Genomic DNA, 27,696 nt, shown 5'->3' on the forward strand with positions numbered 1-27,696 from the left:
CACATGGTTTAAGTCTTTTAAGTGGGCACAGGATGATCATACCCTAAATCCTGGTAAATGTGCCAGCACAGTTGTGGTACTGTGAATTTTAACTTGTCTAAAAGTGAATTATTTGCCTTAGATTTAAGCTTTCTAATATGACGTGTTCACAGAGAGAGTTTTATGAAATCTCTTTCAAAAGCCCATTCTCATCATAGCAGTTAAGCTGATGCATTTGAATTGCACTTGAATTTTCCATACCAGATACGGTATTTTAAAATCTGTACCTTTCATTAAAAAACATTAGGAGTTTCTCCCATCTGAATCTGAATTACTAAGGCAGAATACAAGTGGCTGACCAAAAAAAAAGGTCTTGTTTTAGATGTCCAGGATAATCTTACAAGAAATTGAGGCTGAAGTTTGTGGCCCTGGGAGTTGGCAGCAGGAGCCAAGGCTCTTTCAGGAACGATGGTTTCTGCCATTAATGTTAGTTACAGTCTTGAAGCGTGCTGACAGTCTGTGCTGGGGTTGAGTCTCTTGAAGCATCTCCCTTGTACTCAAGCTTGTTCTCTGTTTTTTCTCCCAGCTTCTGGGCATGTTGTGTGCCTGTATAGTTCTATGTAGGAGGAGTCGGGATCCTGCCTACGAGCTGCTCATTGCTGGTGGAACCTATGCCTAGAAGAGAATTCCAACATGCAGTTCAATCTTCCCCACTTCCTGGAAGGTGAATGGGCCAGGTGTACTTCCATAGCTTTCTTGCCCCAAGCTTAGTCCAAGCACACCTTTCAGACATGAGGGCAGCCGCACTGTGCACTGGTGAAGGGCAAAACAACAGCTTTACAAAACCCATAGAATTACCTGTGACTTTCACTGTTTTAGCCGGCTATTCATGTATCTAAATGTTTTAGTATGCTAGTAAACTTTCTAATTTCAGAACCATTTGCAAGTTAAGTGTAATTTGGTTGATATGAAAGTCAAAGGATGTGTGCCTACTTTGGTAGATTACCTCTAAGCATTAACTGGCTGATTCTTGCATATACCGAGAGGAAGTCTTAAACCTTCACTACATGGAACTTTTCTGGCCAAAGTTGTACAAAGGAAGCCAGCTGTATTTAATTTGAGAAGAAAAAAATGTTTTAATCTTGCCCCTCACCAGTGTCACTTTTAAAAAAAAAAGAAAAAAAACACTTAAGTTCAGTACACTTTATATATAAAGAAACTGTAGGGAAATAAAACTAACCAATTTTAGGATTATGTGACTGCAATTTTGACCTTCAGAGATCCAGTCTTTCAAACATTAGTGGTTTAAAATACAAGCTGGCTTTTCAGGAGTATAATGTATGCACTACTGTTCTATAATGAAATACTTCATTTTTCTATGAAGAGCGTTTTATGTGTTGAGTGAACTGTTAGACTGTAGACCTTCAATTGGTTTGGAAACAATGTAGCCATGTAGAGTAACAAAGTAGTATGTGAAAGTGATCTCAACTGTAAATAATAAACCTGATTAAATAAAATCTCTGTTTATCCTCCCTATAAGCATGTCTTGTTTTCTGTTAAAGACTCCAGTGTATTTGATCCAGTGGAGTCTGGGTGTGCTGGTTACACAAACTGAGTGAATACAACAGTTTTGGGTGGCCTCACTTCAATAGATCTGTACGTACGGTTTGCTGGAAACCTGATTGTATTTTATATGTTCTTTTTATTTGAAACAATAGCAGCAAAACACAGAACAACAAACTTGGCTGAACTTGAGAGAAGGTTAACATCTTGTGCATACAATTAAGAAGGAATCTGTTGCCTCTAAACAGTGGGTAATGAATAGCTTTACTGTAACTGCAGTACGTTGATTATGTTTTAATGTTTTATGCATTATTCAGATACTTAGTCACTGCCCTACTTTCAGTGTCTCCAGGTTCTTCCTCCTTTGCAGAAGCCAGGAATGCTCAGAATTTTTACTAGTTGCTTATGTACAAAGCAGATGTGCTCAGCTAAACTGACATCAAGATAATCTCTAACTAAGGAAACATCACTCAGAAAAAGAGAATTCTAATGTATGCATACTGTGGAGGCCAGTGTAGCTCACTGGGGGATTTTTCTCAGTGCTGTTACACTGCTGTAGACGTGTACCTATGGAACTCTGTTAACTCCTAAAGGTGAGTCTCAAATGATACTCCCTTGGGACTTAGATTTTCATTCTTAGTACAGCATGTGGCTCAACCCAGAGACCTCCTGACTGTGGCATCAGATTTCCCAGATGTGGCAGCAAGCCTGCTCACTGAACTTGATTATCTTCATATTGTATTGCATATTGTAAATATGAAACTAATAAGCTTGAGATGACCCTGGCTTGTAAAAATCAGTGTGGAGAGGTTGTGTGACAGACCTGTGCCGCACAAAATAAGGCTAAGGATGCTTAAAAAGGTGGCCAGCTCTTTGCAGCTACAAGGCAGAAAGAAACTCCACAGCCTGCATATGCCCCTTTGAAATGAGGATAGCCTGGGAGAGATAACATTGCTCCTTAGTCTTGCTGGAAGACATGGATTTGAAGTACAGATGACTTGACAGTACTTGCATGTCAATGAAAGAAGTCTGTTTCCTCTTTAAAAAGCAGAATATTTGTGTTGGAATGTGGAAGCCACTCAGTATTTTACAATTTTTTTAATAGTCTAAACAAGCCCAACTGGACTTTTAACTGCTGTGAATTAATTTTTTCTAGGAAGCTTCAATTCAAGTGATCTTGAATTGTACAGTTTGTAGTAGGTCTTGGATGTGTGAATGAAGTTCCGGAGGTGTTTGGGTTTTCTAAAATACAAAATCAAACTTCACACACCCCCATACTCTCCCCCCAAAAAGCCAACCAAACACAGATTTGCAGGGGTCTAATACCCCACGTTTTGTGTGATTCAGTGAAGCTGGGAACAAGTGTAGGTCTGTGCCTTCCCTTACTGACAAAAATGAATAAACTTTTGGCTTGCATTAGGCAGGAATGTTGGTGTGGCTGTAGTTTGGCCTTCCTAGTTAAAACATTCATATCTGGCTGTGTGTTTTAGGGGCTAAGGGCTGATTTAGTTTCATTATAGCTCTTTTTTCCCCTTGATTCCTGTGTCTGGTCTTTTAAGTTCTGTATTAATTTCTTCTTGGCTATCTTGTAACTGAGGAGTCTGAGAGGGCTCAGTGCAGACTGTGCAGGAAATTATTCAGACTGAGTCAATCTGTGTGTGCTGCATGGAGCTCTTCTGCAGCAGTAAACCTTACCTGATCCAGCGGGGTTTATCACAGGAAATCAGACTTGCCTTCAGGGTGTTTTTTTAATTGGGTTTTGTTGTTCTCACTGCTGTTAAAGTGACTTCAGTAAGTTGCAGTGCAAGTCCTGTGCTTTACTGCCTTTCAGCACCCTATGGGAGGCTCATGAGAATTGGAGGGTTTCATTCAAATTGTCATCTGGTAAGGCATGATCATCTTTATTTGCCTTATTAAACCGAGGAGAAGTGGCCTAACAAGCTCAATTTAACAAAGTTAGTGAAAAAAGAAATTTCTGCCTTCATAGCCAGAAGAGGACAGCTCATGAGATTCTTCAGTACTTGCAGTTTCAGATGAGATTTGAGGTAAGTACTTGTGATAATAGTATCAGTGATAGCCTTCAGAGTAGAGTTAGTGGATCTTGTAACTGACTTAGTCTTGGGCCTGAGACATAACCCTCTGGAATGCACAACAAGTCTGCAAGTGCAGTGGATCTTTGGTGTTCTGTGTGCTGTGTCCTGCAGCAGCAGCATGCTCTGGGGTGACTCCAATGCTTGGAGAATGCCACCTGAGCCTCTACCCTGCCTCTTGCAGTCTTTGCTCTTGGGTGCCACCTCTCCTGACTGGGGCAGCTGTCCTTGCTACACATAATAAGCTTAGTTTTACTTCTTTGGGCCTCATAGCTGATCTGTTTCCCCCGGAGCTGTATTGAACAGTTGGAAAGCTCTCCTGGGGGCAGCCTCGTTTAAACCATGATGTAAGCTTGGGCTGTTGCTAAAAGGCACAGAGCAGACTTCCATCTGTGTACATCTGAACTGATGTGAGCACAAAGCTTCCTCTGCCAAACTCTTGATGTGATGCAGTGCCCTATAAAGTGGCAACAGAACTGGTTGCTGTAGGCCATGCCTGGCTACGGGAGGGTAAGGTGCTGGCAGTCTTAGCCTGTTTCCCAGTGTCCTGCAGATCAGTCTCCTATTCCTGGAGTGCTTCAGCACCGATCTCATGCCTGTTGTGATAACTGGGTTTGCTATTTGTCCGTCTCAGTTTTGGGACTGAGATTAGGAGAGAGCAAACTCATTGGCAGATAGCAGAATTATGTTACTGCTGATCTGTTGAAAGCCTGGGTATGATCTGATTTTGATGGGGTAGTCACAGTTTGCTTGTGCCCTACACAGCAGTAAGTGTAAACCTTGTCCTTCTTACTGCCCCATGAAAGGATTATCTGCAAAAAACCTACAAGATAGTCCTGAGGTAGTCCTGTAGCAAGCCATGTTTCCCTCTGTATACCTTAACACAAGGTTTGGTGTTTAAAATAATGCTAAATTGCAGGACACTTGTTCCTAGGTGGAGGAGGAGGTGCTGGGGAAGCACAGCTGCTCCATGGCCATGTGCTGCACCCTGGACATGTTTAATGTCCTGGCAGCTGCCTGGGCTGGCAGAGGTAAATATTAGATTTGTCAACCCACTCCTTTATGTCTTCAGTCTGGCAATTGCCTTTGCAATACAGGTTTTGTGCTCACAATGCATATTTAGTCCAGGCATATGCCTTTGATTTAGTCCTTGCTGTGACTGCAGTAATCCCTGCTGGATCTGTGCCTGGCAACAGATGTTGCTTCTTTCAGTGTCTGGACTCCAGGACAGGAGTTCAGTTGTCCTGTGTGGCATATTTGCACTGTAGATGAACACGAAGTTTATTCATCATTTAAAAGCAGGGCCGAGTTTGTAGATTAAGTGTGGACGTGAAAAACCTGCACAGGTGAGAGACAATCAGAGCTCCTGTCTGGGGACCTGAGACTTGGTGATCCTTCTGGAGCAAGCAAAGGAGCACTTCTTTCTGGTGATATGCACTGAACCACATATTTTCTCTCCCCTGCTTCTCTTGACCCTGAATACTAAAGATATGTCAGAGATTTTGAATTGCAACTTCTCTTTGCCAGAGGGAAGCCTACAAACTGGGTTGCCTGGGGTAACATGAGCCACAGCAGTGTGGGACCATGGAGTTGTTCCTGTTGGCACTCCAGAAAATAAACAGCTTTGCCTTCATTTGGATGTGTGGTGCTTCAGGTACCAGCTGTTTTCACCAAATGGGCTCCTGCCCCATTTCAGAGAATAATTTAGGCATTTTCCAGGATAGCTGTCCTGTCAGACTTTTGCTAGGTCAGGCTGTGACTGAAGAACTGGAATGCACTTCCCTCATGCAAATAAAACACTTAAACAAATCACTGGCAGTTGTGGAGTTTGACAGTATCTAGGATGCCTTGCATGCACAAGCAGTCTGCTCTAGAAAACTACTTCTGAAAGGGAGTTCTGAAGTTTTTCTCCCAGCTGGACGAGGGAAGCAGCAAGGTCTGCTCTTGCCTGAGTGAGTCTGCCATTGAATTGCATTGAACGGCTAGCACATGAGGTGTGTGCAGGGGTAGTGTTCATGCGTTCTCAGCTGAGAGTAGGAGAGGGATAAATCCCCTGTGGCAAAGGTGGCATTGAGTCCTGTGCCAGCCTTTACCAAACGCGTCACAGGCAACGGGCAGGACTGAATTCCCAGTGCATGCTGTAGAACTAAGCGTTCCTGGTACTTCCAGGACTCGGAGAATGCCCCATCCTTGGTGCTAGTAGCCTTGCACTCTGTAAAGTGGTTTTGCCCTTTTGAGTGCAATGTCAATTTTGAAAGCTTAAATCCAGCATTTATCCTGATAGCTTTGCTTCCCCCTGCACAGTAACACCTTCAGCATTGAAAAGTGGTGTACGTTACAGACACTGAGGAAATATAAGTTAAATTTAGAACTTGTGCTGATAAGTGCTGTGGTTATAAAAGCTGCCCCAGGACCCTGCAGAGCAGGGAGGATAGGATGCATTTCTCCAGATGCCTTCTCTCCCTCTTTGGTTTTGCATCCTCCAGTGGCTGCTGAATTGAGCAGTGACCTAGTAAAACCTTTAGCTGCCACTTATCGGAACAAAGTCACTGTCGCTTAAGTCTCCCTTCCTCAGCCGGGGCTCAGACACAAGAAGGGCTGTGCAGCCTTTCTCTAAAGACAAAGCACTTCTCACGTCTATCAGTGCATTGAAAGCTTTCCCATTCACACTTACGTTAGCATTCTTATCCTGGCGAGGTTAAAGTTCACCACTTTCCCAAGAAGTTCCTCCATGGACTGTTTTCGGCTTAAAAATTCAGAACAATCCTTCTTTAGATGCAGCTGTTGAGCATTTGTGTCCTTGCAGAGTGGAAGGGAATGCACTGAACTCCCCCACACGCTCCCTGCATTGAGTGGGAGTGTTACCTGATATCTGCAGCCCCTTCCTCAGAGCCAGCCAGCCAGTCCTATTACAAAACCAGCACTGTGTACACAATGTCATTTGTCCTTTTGTACGAGATTTTCCATTGCAAATATTGATCAGACCACCACCCAATGCTCGCTTGTTTAGGCTGGGTCTGGGATTGAACAATCACCAAAATGCTGAGTGTGCCAGGAGGATTTTCAGCTCGGTGTCAGAGTGGATTACCAGCTCCCCATGATGAAAGGGGAGATTGAGGGGCGAGGAGCAACTTCTCCAGAGTCACCTTTGCTTCACGAAGCCATTGATTTATTCAAGGGTTTAGCCTGGGCTGCTTGAACAATCCAAGTGTGTAATCCAACACGCAGGAAATTTCATTCAAGTTTAGGCTGGAATGTCTTGGGCTGTTCTGGGTGTCCACTTACCCTGAGCAGAGGCTGCGGGAAATGCCTGCATTTCAGTGAAAGAGAATTTCAGTCAAAGCACCACTTTTGCAGCTGTAGCTCATTCAGCATTGCGCCTATTAACACACTGGTTACTTCTCTTTATGTCTGCCTTGATTGGTGTTCGGTTGAATTCTGGTAAGGGCGGCAAAGCTGGGATACCTGTTGCTGGTTTAAGCTTCCAAATCTGGTTAACAATGGCTCTTTTAGATCTGGTAAGTAAAATTCCTCCTGCTTTCAAACATCCTCTTAGGGTATTTAACTCTCTGCCCCCCAGCTGTTTTTGTACCCTCAGTCCTCAGGATGCGTGGAATCCCTGGTTATAAACTCGAAGCTGTGCTCCAGGTTGAGTTTTGTTTGCCTGGTGCTTTTGGATGATACTGTCTTTCTCCTTAGAAATTTCAGGGATGTCAATTCTGATTTCTGCCGATTTTGCTGGGAGGTCACGGTGATTTCTGATAAGAGTTTTCTATCTGAAAGCGAGATTTAGTCTGTACTTTCAGTCAGAATAGAGCACCACAGTAAATTTGCCTTTTGGGCTAGTGTGTGGGACAGAATGGCTGCAGCCACATGTCACCCAGCAGTGATAGGCTGCAAATGTGCTCTTCGGTGCTCCAGCAGCTTTGTCCCAGATCAGGTGTCAGCCGTCCTTTAGCAGCTGGTAGAAGGACAAGTTGAGCACTGTACCACATGGAACTGGCTAATTTGATGGAAATATGATTACCCAGCTATTCTAGCAACAGCTCAGATTTGCACTGTGCTGGATCCAGGAGTGCACAAACCTGGAGATAACTGTGGCTCTGAGCAAAATGTAAGCTGGCTGCTGAATCTATGTAATTGCTAACAAAGAACAGATGATGGCTAACAGTTTGAGTAGTTCATTGCCCTCGTGAGTGAATGCAGTGTTGGCATTTTGTTAATAACGTAATCACAGGCAGGACGCTAATTCCTCTTCCAGAATCTAATCCTCCACAGAAGTATTCTTCGCTACAAAACCCAGCCCATCAGCCCTTGTAGTCCCTTAGCAGCCATTTGTTTTCCAGAAGGCAGATAAGACTCAGCATCGCACCTTTGTTTCCTTTCTTGCTCACTAGCTCTGAGTGTAGTTCCTGTGTAAGGACGTGGTAGGTACTGGTATTTGTGTGGCTGGTGACTGCTCATGTGTCCAATGCCCCAGCCCTGCAAGCTGGAGAACAAGAAAGCCAGGGGAAAGAGATGGTGTTGAGCAGTCCAGGCTGCTGTTCAGGCCTCTACAGTTTGTCCTGTCCCATGCAGAGCTGTTGCCACTCCACACTGAAGGTTAGCAGTGACTTTCCATAGTGTGTTTGGATAGCACTGATGCAGAGTGCCCCATGCTCTCCAAGCCTGCACACTGATACTGCCAGCAGGTTCTGTGGTACCACAGAGTGTGAGTTACCCACCAGTGCTCAGTTGGGTGTTCCTCAATGCCCACCCAGGCTCCTGTCAGACACCCACCACCTGGTGCTTGGCTGAAATGCATCTCCTCTGACATCCATGTGCTTCCACATCAACTGCATTCAGTAATCTGTGAGGTATGAGCAGCACCTGGGAGACAAATACCTCTGGAGAGGAGACTCAGACCACGAGTTCAGCTCTAGAGACAGGAAGGAAGCCAAGGTAAGAGTTTCTACTGTTTATGCCCATGATCTGTTACCACTTTGGCTGATGTGTGCTGGGGTTGTTCATACTACAGAGCTCAAACCTGAGGTCCTCGGGGAGGTGGCAAACACTTCAAACCTTGATGAGTCACTGTGCTCCTGCTGTTGCTACATGCTCAGCTGGGAAGAGGTTGATTCCTTCCTTTTAGCTGCCTGGCTGTTGGAAATGCTGGAAGCTGGTTGGCTTTACGGATCACTGAGCTTGGCAGGAGGCCTGGCTGTGTTGGCTGTCCAAGAGCTGGGTCTGGGTCTCTGTTTCTAGTCTCATCCTACTTTGTTGTTACTGCTGGCTTGTGGGCTCTTAGTATGCAGAAATCTGTTCTGTGCAGAGATGGACCTTGCCCTACGCTTGCAGACATTTCCTAATTACGTGTGGTTGTCATTGGTTAAATGTTATTTCATACAGGTTTTCCTGTTCTTAATTGGTAGTAAATGATAAAAGAAAACAATATGCATGTTTTGACTTTAGTATAAGAATGCCATTGGAAAGGGCCCATTTCAGCTTCCCACCTTAGCTGAAAATTGAATGATAACTTGTGTCAGTTTTATTACCCAAATGTTACCAAACTGGAGAGGAAATGTTAATAAGGGCAATGTTATTAAAGCAGTAACCTACAACTGACCTTCCTGCTTTTCCTACTGATGGGGGTGGGTAGATGGATGACACCTGAAATGTGGGTGTTCTCAGAGGGTGTGGGTATTTCTTGATATCTCTGTTCTATTTGTGACAAGTGCTGCCACGCCGATAGGGAAAACTGAGGAATTTGGCTGATAAGTAGTTCCAAGCCATATCTAGACCATGTGAAGCAGAGGATTCATGAAAAAACATTGCTGCTGCTCTTTCATTTCCTGGACAGTCTGGAGTTAGCATGTGGGACCCAAATGCTGTGACACTGGGGAGATTTTGAAATACCTATAGCCTCTTGCCATTCAACAGTGTTTACTTGACAGAAGAAGATATTGGTAGAAAGGAAATTGGTTTCCTGACTTTAACAGCAAAAATGTGGAATGATCTGATGGGAGAGAAACAGCAGTCACCATTGCACCAGCTGTCTGCTGGTGATGTAGACCGTGTGGTCCATGGAAGCAAAGATGATCTGCAATTGGGTTTCAGGGCCATCAAGACTAGGCCCTGCAGTGCCTTGTGTGAAGTTGGGCCCCCAGAGAAGTGAAGAGTCCTGCAAAATCTGTGTGTCCCACATCAGTAGAGAAGGTGCATCTCAGTAGTTTTAGGGTTTTTTTTTCTGTTTAATTAAGATAATCTGCAAAATACCCATCTAAATTTATTTATTGGTTCATTACAGTCTTCTTTGTGGAAGATAGAGTGTTGAAGATGTGAATACATTAAATCTCTTGTGCTTTTGGTTCCCTCTCCTGCTGTAGCTAACTAGGGATGCTGTGGTTGTTGGGCAGCCTCCACTCGTGCTGTCCTGGTCAAGCTGGAGCCATTGTGCACCTTTGTGCCACCTGGGGAGTGTCACAGAAACCTCTCCTTCCCTTTCCAGCCTGGGCAGCCCTGCTGTTCTCACTCTGCTGCCTTCAGTGCCATCCCAGCCCCCGAGCCTGTGCTGATGCCAGGGGCTCGGAGCCCTCCAGGCCTGGTGTGGATGTGCTGGGGGTAACTGGGGAGGGTGGGAAGGACAAGGGCCTGTGCAAAGGACTGCAGGCAGCCAAGGAAAAGGGCCTGTGGCAACTTCTGTTCCATTCTTGAAGGAAGAATTCAAATAAGATACTGCAAGTGCCTCTAACCTTCACTGTGTTTCATTTAAGAAAAGATTGCGTTGACCATTACACCACCTTTTTATTTTGTCCTAATTTCTCTTGTCTTTGTTTTGTGTGTCTGAGCTAACAGTTCCTCTCTCCTCCATGCCTTTCGGGTAGCAATAGGATTAATTTTCAGAGTTTTGATTCAGTTTTAAGACCTGAAACCTTGGCAAACAGTCATTCTGCTCCCAGAAATAGTTTGCTCTGATTCAAATTAAATCACCAGGCTTTAAATTTTTTTAACTATCTTGAAATACTGAAAAGGGAAGAATGGCAGAAACTATCCACCAGTCACTTGTACAGTAAGAGTTGGAAACATTCTTAAATATTAAACTAGAAAGACTGATAGAGCTGAAATCTGTGAAATACAGTGAAGCTGCACAGTGCAACACCTCTGCAGAGGTTTTGTTGAAGAATGAGCACATTAGAGGTGGCTGGAAAGAGCCCAGGAGGTCCCTGTGGCAGCAATGGCAGGAGCGCAGAGGCTGCAGGCAGCAGACGGAGCCAGAGCAGCCTGTGGGCAGGAGGAGAGGCTCGGCGGCTGGAAGGGAGGCTGCCCTGCCCACATTGCAGGGGGAGGTGATTGGCAATTCTCTGGGGCTCAGAGGAGAGGAATCAGGGCAGTGCTGCACTGCTGGGGTCTTGGCTTAACTGCTTTTTGTGTTGTTGGATTTTTAAACTTCATAATGCCAGAGAGGCGTTAGGGAAACCTTCCAACCAAGGCAAAAGCCAGCCTTGAGCCCATCATCTGTCCCAGAATCCAGTGCAAAGCAGAGCCCGTGGCTAGCGTGGATTTCACTGTGTTAGGAGATGGTTGTGATGGGGAGTGCCTCAAGTTTTCTACGAGGGACGTGTCCTGGTCCTTCAGGTGCTCCTCTCTGCGTGCGTTCCCTGGTTCATCCATGACTGAGAAATCATCCTCTGTAAAAATGCCAGCATGGCCTGTGCATGGGGAGAGAGGGATCTGTGGCACAGAACGTGGCTGTCAGGACCATTAGGGTGGTTCCCAGGCTGGCTGGGGACAGTCCTCCATCCTGCAGAAGCTGCACTTGCTTCTGTGATCTTTTCCCTTTGCATAGTTGAGATCTGGGCGGGATTTTCCTCCCAGAATCACCAAGCTTTGAAACACTGCTGGCAGCACAATGTGCTGAGGGTAGGCTGTGCCAAAACATGCAAGCCCTAATCTCTCAGGAGTAAAGATGTTTTTTTCAGACAGTGTAGGCCAGGAGAAAAATGGGATGAGGCAGGAGCAAGGGAGAGAAAAGCATGGTCAGTTGGTTATTTCCTGACTGGTAGTTGTAGAAAACATATTATTGGGATGCTCTTGGTCAGCTGAAGCAGACCTTGTGTGCTGATTGTTTTCAGTAATAGGATATTTGTAAAGTCTGAGGACTGGGGCTTCTTTTCATCAAAGCTTTTCAAGGTAAGAGCCTGGCACGAAGCCTCGCTGCCCGTTCCTTTCTGCTGTCCACCAGCCGTCCTCGTTTTCTGCGATCACAACCACAGTGTCTCCTTCACTGATGTCCAGCTCATCCACGTTCTGAAAGGAGACAGGGAAAGAAATGTGGATAGCCTGAGAGCACAGGAGGGCCCAAGAAGTATCTGGTGGATTTTTTTTTAATCCTGCTCTTCATCAACAGTCTGCCAGTGTCCTTCTGGTTCTGAAATACCAGACAGCGAGGGATTAAGCATTTTGGCTATTTCTTTAAGATGCTCAGATTCCCCCAGCCTCTGTGGTGTCTCCTCCTGCACAACCTGATGGTTTTATCACTGGGGAAGTGCAGAAAGGGTTAAACATCACTCTCCTAAAGCAGCTCACCATGACCTGCATAGTCTGCAGGTGTTGCTAAATAAAACAGAGCACAGCTTAATTCCTAAGGGGGATAACAGTGCCTCTGCTAATCCATGCCTGAAATAGGTCTCTCAGTTCTTTTAGCAGGGGACAGCAGTGACCGGTGGGGGACAGTGACTCTTGGACAGCAGTGACTTTCATCCCCAGACAAATGCACGAGTTGCAAATAAGCTCTCCCTGAGCTCCCAGGCAGCCATCAGTGTTCAGTGGTGCTGTTCTATTTTCCATAGGAAACCACTTTGCTGCCCACAGTGTAGTAAATAGAAAACAGCATAAGGGAGGCTTCCAGAGATGTTTGATGTGTCAGCTAAAACTGAATTTAATGTACCTGAGTAGGTAAGAACAGACTCAAAAAATGAGAGGCCTCAATGTACAATATACTAAAGGTAGTAACAGGCTCTTTTCTCAGCAGGGAATATCCCTGTGTGGCACAGTTTTAAGAGACTCCTGGGGTAATGAAGTGATGCAGTAGTCTCCTTAGGGGAACTGCCATTAACAGAGAGGTGCTTTCAACTGTGCTTGCATGAAATTTCATGTAAATAATAAAAGAAAGTTTAAAATGAAGTAAAAATAAACCCCAACATCAAACAAAAGGTGTTGGAATACTGCTGTACCTAAGGGAAAGTGCTCCTTTTGAGCTTTTTTTCTGTTTTCATAATTAATCTGGCATTTATCGATTTTGTCGCTCTCACATTTCTTCAATGTTGGCTGTTGGTGGCAGGTGCCTTGGTGTGAGGCTCTCTCTAAAGCTAATAAAAGGAACCTTTAAACTGACATGTAAAACAAGTGGGGTTGGAGTTCATGTTCTGGAGTCCATCTGAATTAGCAAATATTTATAACCAGTCCATTTGCAAACATTTACTAATGGTATTCTGCCTAGATAGGACTGGAGCCAGGGAGAGCTCAGTGTGCCAGTGAAGGATGTAGGTTGTTCTCTTTGAACCTCAACCACTGTGATTCTGCAGCTTGCAACATGGAAGTACAGGGAAAGAATGTCCTCTGTGGGATTCTGTCCTCTCCAGCATGGAGAACCAGTGTGCTAAACTGGAGCAGGACAGATCATGTCCCTGGCTGTAAGATGACAGTAACATTTCCTTCACAGAACTTACACTTTCAGGATGTTTCAATCAGCATCACTTATTTTAAATGTGACACTCTGAAGTGTTTATTTTGAAATAGACACTTTTTTTACCTGTGCTGTGTAGTCATAAAGTACTCTGTAGTCCTGTGATGACGTGATCTCAGCTTTTTCATTTACAAAAATGGATGCATAGACTCCTTCTGTTCTCTCTGCAAGGGGGGGGGGGGGGGAATAAGGAAGAAATACCCAGCACAGAAACAAAGAGTTCAGTTGCTTATAAAAGTGTGGGATCATATGCAAGAGTTCACAAATACAAGGGTTTCTGTTCTCTCTCTGCCTGGAGATGCACACATACAGAAAAGCTGCTGTGAACTGTAGGTAAATGTTGCACAAAAACCGTCCCCCATTGATGGGATGACAATTACACCCACTGAACTTTGAGGGAGGTCAGAATCCAGCTTTAGCCTCAGGTTGGGAAAAAGGTTCCCCCTGGTAAAACACAATCCAAGTCATCCAAGCAGGGAAACACTGATTAAAATGGTTTAACACTGTTGCTACTGGGGGTATAAAATTCTGCAGTTCCCCTGGCTCACACGGGACTTTCCTTTTCCAATTGAGAAAAATGGAAAACACTGTGCCAATGGGTCACCAGGCATTTTCCAGTGGTTTATATACTTCTCACATAGTTATTTGTCATGGTTATAACTTTTTTTTGCAGATGTTTTAATACAGCTTGTTGTAATTAGGGAAACTTCTCATTTCTTCCCAGCATCTGTCTGGGGACTTCCCCTGCTGATCACCAAATGCAGCAAGAGAGAGTCTGGGTTGTGTTTCTGGGTGCCCAAGCAGGCAGCTCTGACAGAGGCAGTTGATTTTAAAGCTCTTTGAAAAAACTTTTCTTTTGGTATGAACTACAGTTAAAATGCTTTTGTTTGCTATCAAATCAATAAAAATGTCATAAATTGTTACCTTTTACATAGTAAAATACTGTGTTGTAAATATCACCTGCTAAAGTCCTAGTTACAAGGATTACAAGACAACAGTGCAACTGTGAGGTGAGATGGATATTTGTATTCATAAGCCATGTGCCTGGTGTGTTAAAAATTTTATGTATTCTGTGGGGGTTTTTAGTGGTAGTTATGCTACACAAGGAGAAAACTAATATCTATGTCAGACTGCTGCTCTGAATGTACAGGCCCCCCTGCCTAGATGGAGGTTTTGAAGGCTCTATGGGTTATTTGGCACTTTAAACTGGGAAATTTGTTAATACACATCCAAGCAAAATTAATTTCCAGACTACTCTTGCCGGCCAGCTTGTGAATATCTGCTGTACGTTTCTGCTCCTTGTCAAAGCCTGGTTTAGCAACACGATCTTAAACAAACACATCTGGTAAACTGATTTCCTGCAGAGCATACCCAGAGGAGGGGCTGAAGGAGTGGCAGTTTCTGTGTTGTTTTTGCTGCTCCCATGCAGTAGTCCAGAGAATCTGCAGAACCAAGAGAAGCCAAAACCAAAATGAGTGAACAGCCTGGGTATGAGCATTCCTTCATCTCAGCTCTCTGACTCAGCCTTCCCTCCATCTGCTTCACAGAGTAGATGTCACCTCTTCCCATGGCCTTCTATTTTCCTTTATGCTGTAGATATATTTACCTTCCTTTAAAAATGTATTTTTTAAAATGCAGCAGACTATTGAACCATCAGGCTTCACTAAATTGTGCAGCAGATAATATTTTTGTAGAGCCAAAGGCTCATGGTGTGAAACTCCAATTAACATCACAAAGTTAAAATGATGAAAATTGTCAGTTGCTTATAAGAGATTAACATCTCTTTGTGTTTAAGGAAAACCCTGATACAACTTAAAATACAGAGCTTGTGTAACAAGCCTTTCTAAAAGCTGTGAGTTTAAGTGAATTTTTATTTTAATCTATCCCTAGTTATTTCCTATATCACAGCTGGGTACTGAAGACTAAGTAAAGTGAGAAAATGGGTTAGAATTCTCAAGCAGGGATAGAAATAGCATTGCATGCTTAAGGCATATTTAAAGGGTCTGATTTTTCAGCTAGTGAACATTCAGTTTTTCTGGAAAATGGATATCCTATCTCAAGAGTTCCTGAAAGGCTCAGGCTGAGTCTCTCCAGGCTCCCTGCCCATGCTGCTCACAGTTGTGTTCTCAGTGGCAGTGCAATTGTCTTATGTAACTGCACAGGCTGCAGCACTGAATTCATTATTAGAGAAGATCCAGTTTCCAGCTAAAAACAAAGCATTGTGTACACCCTGACCAGCTCCTGGCAAGCCTGGACCACATTCCAAATGAGAGATCACTGCCTGCTTCTTGTCTTTGCCATGTCATAGGGCTTGTTAAATTATAAATCTCTTCTGCTTTAACTGTGATGCCCTCCCCACTTGTGAATTTGCCATTTTAGTATAAAATATTTAAGCCAATAGAGCCACCATGCTCTTCTGCTGTTATAACCGCATCCATGTTCTAACATTTACCAGCACAAATGGATCAGAATAAGGAAAACTGCCTCCCTAATCATCACAGTTTTTCTACTGTCCAGAAAGAGAGAGCAGCTCCTTGTTCTGCTCAGCTGAGTGGTGCTGTAAGCATGGAGGAATGGCCCCAAAGGAAGGTTTTCCAGCCTCTGTTCCCAGCCAGATTCACCTTTACCCTCCCTGGAACAAACTGGTTTTGTTGCTAAGTGCCCTGGCACAGTAGGAAAGGGGAAACAAGTGGCTGCTCCCCATTGCTGCCCGAATTGTGCGACGAACTGATCCTGTCCCTCCTCCCACCGGGGCATGGCAAAATGACTCTCACTCCATTGGAATACCTTCACTTCTTCTGTCGAGTCCCATTTACTGATACCTCGTTGCCTCTTGCTGCAGAGGAGGAGGTAACAGCTTTCCTCGTGGTGTTTTGTCATCGGGCGCGGCTGTTGGTGTGCAGAAATCCCGCCCTGGGACCTGAGTGTCCACTCACCTCCTGATCATCCCACAGGACTGGGTGGGGCTGCTGCCGCGCCGGCTGGGCTCTCTGCTGTAGTAGCTCTCGTACCCGATGGCGTCTGCAGCGGGGCAATAAAAATGACATGTTCAGCAGGAAACACTGAGAAAACATCGCTTTCTCCCTGCCGGATTGTGACCCGGGGCTGCTGGAGCAAACTGCAGGGCAGCACCGTCTGCCCTCGGCTGGAGCAGCTCGGGGGAGCCCGGGGGCCTGACAAAAGCCACTGCAGCGGCTGAAAACCCTGGCGGCAAGGCACCCTCGGCCCCATTCCGAGAGCCGTGACTGCCCTGATGAGGAGGGCAGTTTCCTCCATGGCTGTTTCTTCTGTTGCCTCAAAGCTCAGGATTTAAGGGGGCAGAGTATGGCCACTGAGTGCCCGAAACCGTGTTCAGGACAGAATTTGCTGCAGTGCATTTTGTTTCTTCTTTCCTCTGTATCCAGCCGGGGATTTTTGTCAGAGCTGGGGAGATTTCTGAGTGTTATTGCCTGCAGCAATAACGAGCAATTTCCTGGTGTTTGCTTGTGTGTTTCCCCACCTTCCCTATCTCCCCCATCTGCCTCCTGAGAGCTTATGTGCTGTTTACCCAGAGATATTTGGATTTTGCTCCCTCAAACACATTCAGGTTGCAGTTCCTCGCTCTCCCCTATGGTGTCGTTAAGGGTGAAATTCAGACCATTTCCAAGTGTAACTTTACAGATGAAACAGTTACAGATGGATTTATTTGCCTCCTCAGAGCTCCCAGGGCAGCTCTTACAGCCACACAGCCTTTCTGCCTGCTCAGTCGAGAGCCCAGCGAACATGAGTGAAGCCTGTGCCAGGGTTTTATCTCAGCCCTGATACCAGCAGGCTAAGAAAGACATCACACTTGGGCTAAAGGTTATGTTGACATTCTCACACCGCGTCAGCCAAGATACGAAGCAGAGCAGACACACAGAGCTAGAGAGTGGGAAGAATGCCTACAAATAAGACTCATAGTAATTAGGGAGTTTTCTGACCAATTTCAGGGTCTCCTGTTACCCTTCTGCATTGTCACCTTGGTGCTGTTTCCAAGCTAGAGGGCATTGTAAGACTGGGTAGGAAAAGAAGTGAGCAAGACCATCAAGAAGGTTTGGTCAGGATGAAGGTCTTCTGCCACACAGTGCAAAATTACACGTGGGTTTCCTCCTGCATTTTGCAAATAATAGCACAGATCAACAGCTCACCATGTGCTACAGTGCAAACTCATTACCCAGAGCTGTGGAAAAATTAGGATATTGCTTCCAGAACATGTCATCTTCTAGAAGGTGGCAAAAATAAACAACAAAAAAACAAGTCAGGTTTTTCTTTGTCTTTCATAAAGTTCTCACTAGTTTTTTTTCCAACTAGTTCTTATTAGAAATGACTCTGACATGGCAAAGAGATTTTTGTAGAAATTTCCTAAGTGACTAGAGAATGACAAATCTCAAATAGGAAAAAAAACCCAAAAACCTAACAAAACAAACAAAAAAAAAACCCCAAACAACTAGCTGAGAATTACACATTTCTTAGTATACAGAAGTTGTTTGACACTGATGCAAGGCACAGTTCTCCTTTCTGCCACTGAAAATGTAATTTTTCCTGGGTAAATTCTCCTGTATCAGTGAATTTAAATCTCCTACATGAAGAATAAACTATAGCAGCAAAACGGCATCCAGTGCACCAGTATCAATATATTAGCTTTTAAAATTTCCCAAAATTCCAATTTTTAACCACCATAAGAGTAATGGCAAAAAGGCTGAGTGAAAAGCAGGCATCAGCTCAGTGCTGAGTTAGTGGCAGCACCCAGCTCTGCTGAAGAAGGTCCTGGGGTGCAATTCCTGCCAGCTTTGAGCTCAGCAGTGAAATCAAAGGGGTGGAACTTGTACGAGATAATTATCCGCAGGGATCAGGCCCTCACACTGCGGATTTTGTACCTGCACAACTCCCAGCACGGCAGGGTTTTATGTAACTCTCTTTTGTTGCCTGTTGAATACTCGGGTGTGGTTTGTGTCTGGCCATGTGACACATCAGACAGCTCCTTTGCTAAGGAGTGCTTGGAGAACTCCCCCGGAGCAGCAGGTTTTCATTTTCCATCTGCTCTTGCCTCATGCTGGGTCGATCCCCATTTCAGACCAGAGGTTTTGAGCACAGAAGTCAAGGAAAAGGCAGCTTTGGCTTGAATGGGCAGAGCCTGTGAACCTGACAGCAGCTCTGTGTGCTGGGACAAAGCCAATTTCATTCAGAATTTCTCCCAGCCAAAGTCTTGGCTTATGCAAACAGCTTCCTGAGAGCAGAAAATTTGTTATTCCCCATTGGGCATGTGGAACAGAATAGAAAACTGGGTCTTCTCTGTGCTGCAAATGAAGAGGCAGCACCTCTGTCAAGGGGGCACTGGGGTGCAGTTATGTGGTAAGGTGGCTCTGCCTTGTCACCACTGCAGGAAGCTGAAGTTGCTTTTTCTGCAAGGCAATTTGCCACCTCCTTAGTGGTGTCAATTCAGCTGTACTGTGAAATGAGCCTGGCTGCAAAGCCAAAGCAAGTTTTTTCTTCCTTGGAGGGTTATTTTTAAGCTGGATCATTCTGCTATCCCACTTAGAGCATCACTCAGGCAGCGATGGCAGCGCAGTGTGGGGGAAGTGAGCCATGGCAGGTGGGAACAAAAAGTTGGAGCAGAAATTCCTCCAGCTGGTTTCACCTCCAAAGGACGTGTACTACACAAGCCATCTGACAAGATCAGTAGGAATAATTACCTGGAGGTTGTGTTCCTGTCATTTTTGTCTTAATGAAGTAGTCTATGTCTGACTCTACAACACAGTTCTCCAAGCTGACCCGAACCTCTTCGTACATCTACAAAACAGAATCCAAGAGTTTAATTTAGCTTTTAACATTTCATGTTGAATTAACAAATAATGCTCTTGTAGTAATTGTCCCCTTAAGGAATACTTCATACTTGGTACGTGTCTGACCTGGCTGATTTTTAGTCTGCCCCCTGTACCAATATTCTTGTAAACACACCTGTTTGTGCTCTGGATAGTCTTTAAAGAGAGCGGGACAAAGGCAGTCCAGAACTTTTCAATAAAGAAATGAATAGCATGAAACAGCCATTCAAAGTCAAATCTAGTGTATGCTTTATATCTCCCAGTTTTGAGGCCATGACTGGATGCTTTTTTTTTGAAATTGTGTCAGAGCCCAAAAATACTCAGCAGAGTGTTTTGGTAGCAGGACCAAGGAGGACTCAGGTGAGTGCCACCAAGCGTGACACAGACTGCCTGCACGCAGACACGCATCTGGATTACAGATTACATCTGTAATTACATCTGGATTACATCCCCTGGAGCCAGCCCAGCAGAGAAGGGCAAGGCAGGCTGTACCTCATCATCCTTCACACACTGCAGGGACAGCTGGTTGCAGTGCACCCACAGCGAGTTGCGCAGGATCGTGATGCGGTCGCACTCCTGCAGCTGGAAGACCTAAAGCCAAACAGGAAATGTGATGTAGCCTTGTGGCACTGAGTTATTTATTGGCTTTGCAGGCTGGGACAGGGCTGGGGATGCAAACCTATTCTGAGGGCACCATGGGTAAAGGATGTTTTTTCAGTTGGTGGAGAAACTACATCTACTGTTTGTGCTCAAAAAAGGGTTCTGATTGGTTGCACCAAATTAATGTTATATTTTAGAGAAAAAATCAAAGCAGGGGAGAAGAATCCAGATCTGGATTTGACTGCTACCTCTGCTGTTGAGGATTTCAGAGTCAGGGTCCTGTCTGCCCATCACACTGAAATCTGGATGTTTAACAGATCAGTAGAGTACTGGCATGAAAGGGCTGTATTTATGTTAGAGGTAGAGGCAAAACTATCCCCCTCTGCCATCTAAAATGTCTCCCTAAGCTTTTCTCTTTTGGAAGTACTTGAGGCTCTCTGGACTTGACTCTGCATATCGAAGGTGATTTCTGTGGTAAAGAGAAGGCTTTTTCTGTCTTCAGAATTATTCTCTTCCTTCGTCTGTCTGGCTTCCTCATGTTGCTGCACTGCTTGGGAAGAACGAAGGGGGCAGAGAGAGAAGTGTGAACCAATTTGGGGGAAGAGGCAGATAAGCTCTTTCTTTAAAAACTTTGGAAAAACCAAATCACCCTGATCTCTACGTTGTACTGTTAAAAGTAGAACAACGTTTTGGTTTTCTATGAGGTGTGAAAATCTCAGATGCTTCCAGCCATCTGTCTCCATCTCTGTTTGCTAGTAATTATGTCCAGAACACCACAAATGTGTACAACATTCAGCAGAACACTCAGTTGGGTATGCTTTCTGCCATCTAATAACTTTCTCACTAAAGAAACCCAAAAAAAGGAATCTGTCAAGGAAGTAAGCTGCTGTGGGGACTGGTTTCTGAGAGTAAAAGCTTTAAAAGAGAACCTGCAAGGTGGAGAATGAGCATTTCAATGCTCATTCTGAACAGAAGGGCTGTGGCCATCAAGGCTGCTGAAACAGCACCAGAGCCAACGGGGAATTTTCCAGGTAAATGGTGTCCTGTCAGGAAATGCAGTTAATCCAAGAGGGAAGTGGAGTGACTCTGGGCTTCAAGCCCTTGTCAGCACCCAGAAAAGCACAGCTGGGTGATGTGTTTGACACATCCCTCTGCTGCTGAAGAACCGGGGCATTCCATGACAGTGTGGCACAGCCCCTGTGACAAAGGCCACCCCGGAGCTGCCACTTGCCAGCCAGCATTTTCAGGCTGTGGTTGTCCAGCACTCAGTTACAGACCGAAGCAACACCAGCCCTTCCAGATTCCCCACTATGCAGCCACAAGTGTAGGATTTTAAGCTGCTTTTTGTACTAATTGCTAGTTTTAAAAAAACCCCAAAGAGTGTGAGTTCTCTCTCTACAAGCACTTTTAAAAGAAGGCATTAGAGATGTCCTTGCTTTATGAATGGCTGTGTGGATTAAGCCGTGGGCAGGTCACAAGCTCTGTGAGCTGGCCAGGATTTAGCTATATGGGACAAAAAAGAGTGTGAGATTGTGGAATGCTTCACTGGTTTGTTGGCTTTTTAAGAAGGGAGAAAATATGCATCTTTGGAAGACTAAGGCTTGGCATAGTATCTGTGGAAATGTCTGTGCCAGTTGTGGGGCTTTTCAGTCCTCTCAGATAGGGAATATTTAAGAGGAAGCAGAGAACTGGAGATGTATCCTCCTGGCATTTTGTTTTATGTGGAAATAAAGCCTGCAACAAGTAAATATAGCAAAATCAGACTTTAGCAGATGGGCAAATGTACTTGAAGGATTACTGTGATCAAATGAGTGGCTGATTGGGATGCCAACCAGTTCCTGTAAATTGTTGTGCAAAACTTAACAGCCAAGTGCAAATCTCCTTGTCCATCCTCAGTAAAATGGAGACACAGACTTCTCTACCGCTGCCTTTCAACTGAAAGATTATTTCATGGCAGAGGACAAATATTCTTGCAGGTGAATTTAAAGTGCTATGAAACATAAAGAGTGACTGGGGTATGTACCAGCTCATATATTGCTCCATCTCTCCCACTTCTGCACTTATTCCCCTCCTTTATCTTTACATAGCTATGCTGACCAAGCAAGGAGAATGTCAGTGATACAGGAGCAGCTATGTCTAAATTAGCCCTAGTTTTTGCAGTAATTTTGCAAAGACATTTGTTGAGACTCCACATAAAGCAAACAGCAAAACCTTTGGGATGATGTTTCAGGCCTTAGACTGAAATCTTCCAATGGGATAAAATAGAGAGTGTGCAAACATCGCTGCAAAAATCAAGGTTTACCTCACAGGTTTTGATATGTTCCTGTTCCCACTCTGTCCTGACCTTATCCAGCTGCTCGATGTTCTGTTTGTAAACGTTCTCTGTAAACACAGACACAGAACAGAAACCCAACAGTCAGGGAGAACGTGATACAGCCTTTCTCTCTTTCCTCCTATTGGGCCTTTCCTGTGAGTCCTACACTTCAGGCCTGTGGTTTGCTTGAGTATCACAAGGCTACGTGAGCTTGGAACTGGTGGGGCACAATAATTACTGGGTTTTTTCTTTGTAGCTATACTAGAGTAAGGATTCTCTCTGTATGGTTTGCAGATCAGTTATAAACTTTACGGTAGGGATAACACAATTCAGAGATGAAGAGCCTGGACCATGCTGGGGCACCGAGCATCCTTAGGCTCTTTCCATTCCAAGCCAGCCAGGTGAGCCATGTGATTTAGTGTAAGCTATTTCATGAGTACGGAGGCACAAGCTTAAGCTCCTGAGCCAGCTCAGGTGTGTGCTGGCCTGTCCTGGGCATACAAACATTTGTAGCTGGAGATCACTACTGTGCTCATGCACATGGGGATGGGGGATGAGATTTGGGCTGTCTCGGGACATTCTGAGTGTCTGCTGTGCTTTCAAGCTTGCTTCAAGAAGAGCTTTTCTTCCCTGGGTGAAGTCCCTAAAGGAAGTCTTCTGTAAATTCTTTAATGCAAGCAGGACACTGGCATTTCCACGAGGGGGAGTGAATGCCGATGACTGTCAGGTTGCTGCTCTTCAGAGGCTGCTGCATTCGTATTTGGGTAGGTGACTCTGGGAACTCTGACAGCCTGGGTGATTTGGATGTGTTCTATCAAAATCCTGTGCTGGTAGGTCTTTGCTGAGAAGGCTCATAGTTCAAACAGCAAAGAGCATCACCTGCTTCATTTGCTGCATCTCTGCATTGCTTGGCTTTGTTCTGGCTCTGAAAAAGGAAAAGAAACACCCCAAATTAACTTCTGACATATTTTTGCTTCTGCCCCAGTTTTTTGTGCTGCTTGCTCTCTCTTCCCCTCTAGGGGAAAGGCTCTAATTTGCAAGCACTTCCTGGCTGTCCCCCCTTTATGCACAGTTCTGCTGAATGTGTGCTATGGAGAAGGGACCAGAATTTCCCAGGTGCAGCCATAGGTGCAATGACTTCAAGGGAAAGCTTTCCATTCAGACATCCCTGCCAGAGGAGCTCAGAGCCAGCGTGATCCAGACTGAAGCTGTGCCTGCTGGCTGAGCTGTTTTTTCTCAATTGTTTGATGTGCTAATAGATATTTATGAGCAGAAATAAATGGCAGCTAAAATTCTTCATCTTTCAAGCTCCTCATGTAATACTCAGATGAAAAGCACACAGCTTTTAAAATACTTTGGAAATGCCAGATTATTTTCCATAACAACTCAGAAGCCTAAAAGCGAAATTCACTCTAAGTAGAAGTTCTCTGTTTTAAAAACCTGCAGCTTTCAGCAAATGAGAAAACAGCCATCACTGACAGGTCTGTACTCGCAGGTCCTTCTGCACAGATGGGGATGACAGCACAGTCATGCACTGCTCTAGACACCAGTGTAATACATTCTTCCACCCTGCCCTTGAAGACAAGGCTCAGGTAGAGGTTCTTAGGATCATATTCCTCATCACAGCTGGCTGGGAAACGTGTCGTAAGCTGGGAACAGAAGTTTCCTTCTTATTTGCTTCCTGGCCCAAACTGTTTCCAAATGCTGAGCAGAATTAAACAGCTTGTGAGCTGCCTCTGAGCATTCCCAACATGCTGGCATGTTCGGAGAAGACATGGCAATGGAGCACCCTGGGATCCCTCTGCACGAAAGGAGCTGGGTCAGGTTTAGCTGCCATTGAAGCTGGGAAATGTTCTGCTGTCATTTTGGCAGGGCCAGGATTCCATCCCCTCTTTGCAGCTAAGCTGCAGGGGTTTGCTTATCAAAGATTAGGGAATGCTGGAAATAAAAATGTGAAGATCTGATGCTGTTTTTAGAGTCTCCGCACCACCACCCCTCCGCTCCTTGAGATGATTTTTGATCCTTTTTGCTTACACTGCACTGATTTTTATCGAGCCAAAAGGAGTTCATTTATTTTGTTTTCTCCATCTGTTTCACTGTAAAATGTTCTCATTAAAAGTTAGTGAATTGTCAGCTGCAAGTATCAAGACGATGCAATGAAGGACTGCAGTGCCTTAATTTCCTACGATTTATTTTTGACTCTGTAAATTTAGTTGAAATTAAACTCACCATGAGGAGAAAAATGTTGAGGAAAAATATGCATTTTAATGTAAGATGCTACACCTACTAAATGAAAGAGACCAAAAGGCAAAACTAACTGCATGACATATTTTTGACTTGTTTCTTTTTTGTAATGAGTAATTTCAGAGAAAAATCTCATTCAGTTTCCTTTCAGGATTCATAGAGCAATTGGATCACAGCCTGGGATAAATTAATTCAATAACTTAGTCCCTTCCCAGAGGATTCTTCGGGGTTAATTTCAAGGCAAAGCCCCTGGCATCCTGTAGAATGGATTGGTTTTTGCATTCTCTTGTACCTGGAGAAGGTAAAGCCCCATTTTTCCCCCTGAACAGCATTTCCTCTCAGGTACCTTTTCTGTTTGCTTCGGGTTGCCTGCAGCGCTGGTGCGTTCAAAGGACTGCTCGGCCTCATCCGCCTCCCTGCACTTCTGCTCGTAGGTCTTCTTGGACTGGGTGCAAATGAGATCAAACGTCAGGGTCTGCCTGGGGCAGCAGGGCTGGCTTCCCCCCACGGTGATGTTCCAGCCACTTCCTCCTTTGCAGTCTGGGGCAGCACATCGGTGCCCAGTGTGGGCAATAGAAGAAAATCCCAAAGGCACCGTGAGGAGGCAGAAAAATAGAACTGAAACATTGGAATAGGGGCTGACAGCACAAATTGTATCCTTTTCCTGCAGCCCTGAAATTGTTTGCTTTGTATACCTGCCACTCCCTGCAGGGGTCAGGAATGCACAGGCTGCTCTAAAACCACTGGTGCACCAGGCGTCTGCCCAGGAGCCATGGAGAGATGAATTTGGGAGCCCACACTCCCGGGGTGGCCGTGGGGTGGGTTGTCATGTGTTGCCTTGGCCATTGCTCCAAGCCGTGAGGCAGAGCCAGCACCCCATAGTCAACAGTCTTGGTGTAGTTCTCAGAAGCGAGAGAAATCTTTGTTTGCACCAAAACATCTCTGTATCTTAGAGATGCACTTAGAACAACCACAGTTTTAAAAAAAAATCATTAATACACTTCCAGCTGTAGCACTGACAGGTCTGCAGCTACTTTCCTTTAGAGGCAGTTGCCCATTGGAAACCAAACCCAGCTGCCTGTAGTTTCTGTACCTGCAAGCTTTCCAGATGGAGAGGATTCCTCCTGCCTTCAAGATTCCCTCACTGTTCTTAAAATTGTACTTACACACACTGAAAAATTACATTTTCTCCTCTAAGTACCCTTGCCTAGACAGAATGAAATCCTGTTTGACCTGGGGCGCCATTCATCCTGTATTAACCTTCTGGAGACTTTTCAGGGAAGATCAGCTTTCTCCTCGCAGCAGGAATGACATCTTCCCTCCCTCACACACTCTTGCACACTCACACAGCTTTGACCTTTCTTTAACTAGAGGTACATGTGATACAGATTTTACTGGAGCCAGTTTGCATCAGGAAACCTGCCCAAGCCCTCCCTGCTTACCTCCATTGTTTTCTTATAATGGGACAGTTTGCTCTTTTGCATCCGCTCCATTGCAGACTCGTACTGTAAGAAACACACACAAGTCAGCATTTCTTGCCTTGGACTTCTTCCTCCCCTTTCCAGCAGCAGGATTAGGAAAACCATAATCAGGGCCTTTCTATGAGCCACCTCCCTGTGGGCAAAATTATTTCACTCTGCTTTTATAAATGACAAGGTTTCTAAGTGAAACAGAGAGCATCAAAGTGCCAGGTAAAAAAAAAAAATCCCAGATAATTCTGCTTCAGTGGTTTCCATTAATAGCAGAGAGGACGTAGATCTTAATTTTCTTCCTTGTTTTCTTAAGGAGATGAAACACTGCAGCACCCAGTCACAGTGGGCTCTGCCAGCAGGGCTCCTTTGCTACTGCCAGAGCTTGATCCCACATCTCTGCAGACCAAACCACTGTCTCACCCCCATGAGCACAGGTAGTTGTCCATTTTCAATCCAAACAATTCCTGTCTCTTTTACATTCCACTGCTTCTGGCAACTTCATGCTCAGTGTGATTTGATTTCCATGCTGGAGTGATCTGGGCAGTGTTGGAAGGGCAGTGCTGGATTCTCTTTCGTGGTTTTACCTGTGATATGCCCAGCTTTTTGTGACAATGAGACATGCTCCTACTGGCAGGGGATGGCTTTCTTCAGGGGGACTTTTGGTCCTTTAATCTTTACATTCTGCTCAAGCAAAACTCTCTCCAGGGCCACCCAAATTCTTGTTTCACACTGGGCACAGTCCTGAGACAGCTACAGTGCAACACAAATCACAGCATTTTGGGAGGTTACCAAAACTGCTGACACCATCCAGCATGTCTAATGCTGGCTTCCTCACAGCCACATGCTGGACAGAGAAAAAAAGCTTATCTAAGACTCCAAAGCAGTTTTTCCTTTTTTTTCCCCCAGGCCCCTCTAACTGTCGAGTTACAGGCTTACAGCTCTCAGCAGGAGGGAGCCTCTCTGCACGTCCCAGTGGCAAAGGGAATGGGGAACAAACACTGATGAGCCTGGTGCCCACTGCCTGTCTTTTAATGCCTCATTTGCTTCATCAGATCACTGTCAACCTCAAATCTCCGTAGCAGCACTGGTTTCACCCACTTTCATATTCAGAATTCTTTGCTATTCCAAGTTCCTGTGTGTCAGGGGCTTGTAGACACATGGTTTTTGTGGCACTGGATACTGGTTATAGGCATTTTCACCTGTTTAAAATTAGCAAAGAAAGGAATATTTATTTTACTCCTCCATCACTCAAGTGCTGTCAGAGTGAAGGGATGGTCCTGTCTTTGTCTTCAACCCCACAGACCCAGAGAAGGTGTGAGAGTTGTCACTGCTGTCTCTATTGAGAACTATTTTTCAAGAGACTTAGGGCTTGATGAGGTCATAGGGGATGAAATGGCCTTAAATATACTCAATTTTTTTATTATACAACATCAACTAGGTGCTACTTATTCCATGTATTTGGAATTCAGCATATATTGCTGTTGCATTCAGCATGATATTAATTTGCTTTCATGTTTTTAAACATTTGCATTACGCCTTTATTTAGTGTTGGAGATTGTGCAGGGTCATATCAAAGAAAACCATTAGCAAGGGTATAAAAAAGAGAAAAGGAAGGACTAAATTCTTACAGAAATAATAATAACAGCATCTGCAGTTACACCAGAGAGAGTAAAAGGGACTAAAGCCTCTGGCTTCTGAGTTCAGAGCACTACTTTATTTCCAGCTGGGTTCAGAAAGAGATTTTTGCCCCCGGTCTCATCTACAGAGGGAGCAGGGCATGCTGGTAATGCTTTATGATCTTTTGCACAATTCCCAGCCTATGGCTGGAGACAGGTCATCAGCACGGCCCATCGACCCAGTCTCTTTCAAC

At 44.8% G+C, this 27,696-nt stretch overlaps 2 protein-coding genes and 1 long non-coding RNA gene across 6 annotated transcripts in view; 2 read left to right on the top strand and 1 right to left on the bottom strand.

Moving 5' to 3' along the window:
- The window catches only part of TSPAN3 (tetraspanin 3), a 21,846-nt gene extending 20,328 nt beyond the window's left edge, over positions 1–1,518 (top strand). The window contains exon 7 of the mRNA XM_068204427.1: positions 566–1,518. Within this exon, the coding sequence (XP_068060528.1) occupies positions 566–658 (93 nt within the window). The 3' untranslated portion in view covers positions 659–1,518. The remainder of the gene's footprint in view (positions 1–565) is intronic.
- Positions 937–27,696, bottom strand: part of PSTPIP1 (proline-serine-threonine phosphatase interacting protein 1) — a 65,166-nt gene continuing 38,406 nt past the window's right edge. For all 4 annotated transcript variants that reach the window (XM_068204420.1, XM_068204417.1, XM_068204418.1 and 1 more), the window contains 10 exons: positions 25,797–25,859; positions 24,701–24,799; positions 22,990–23,035; positions 22,099–22,178; positions 19,689–19,787; positions 19,068–19,164; positions 16,293–16,377; positions 14,728–14,798; positions 13,423–13,520; positions 937–11,918 (listed from right to left, as the gene is read on the bottom strand). In XM_068204420.1, the coding sequence (XP_068060521.1) occupies positions 11,787–11,918; positions 13,423–13,520; positions 14,728–14,798; positions 16,293–16,377; positions 19,068–19,164; positions 19,689–19,787; positions 22,099–22,178; positions 22,990–23,035; positions 24,701–24,799; positions 25,797–25,859 (870 nt within the window). In that variant the 3' untranslated portion in view covers positions 937–11,786. The remainder of the gene's footprint in view (positions 11,919–13,422; positions 13,521–14,727; positions 14,799–16,292; positions 16,378–19,067; positions 19,165–19,688; positions 19,788–22,098; positions 22,179–22,989; positions 23,036–24,700; positions 24,800–25,796; positions 25,860–27,696) is intronic.
- LOC137482184 (uncharacterized) lies at positions 9,705–26,884 on the top strand. The gene is made up of 3 exons (XR_011003914.1): positions 9,705–9,827; positions 23,606–23,702; positions 26,140–26,884. It is a non-coding gene; the product is annotated as an uncharacterized lncRNA (long non-coding RNA).

The sequence above is a fragment of the Anomalospiza imberbis genome, chromosome 13 (assembly GCF_031753505.1).
Source record: "Anomalospiza imberbis isolate Cuckoo-Finch-1a 21T00152 chromosome 13, ASM3175350v1, whole genome shotgun sequence".
Taxonomy (NCBI): domain Eukaryota; kingdom Metazoa; phylum Chordata; class Aves; order Passeriformes; family Viduidae; genus Anomalospiza; species Anomalospiza imberbis.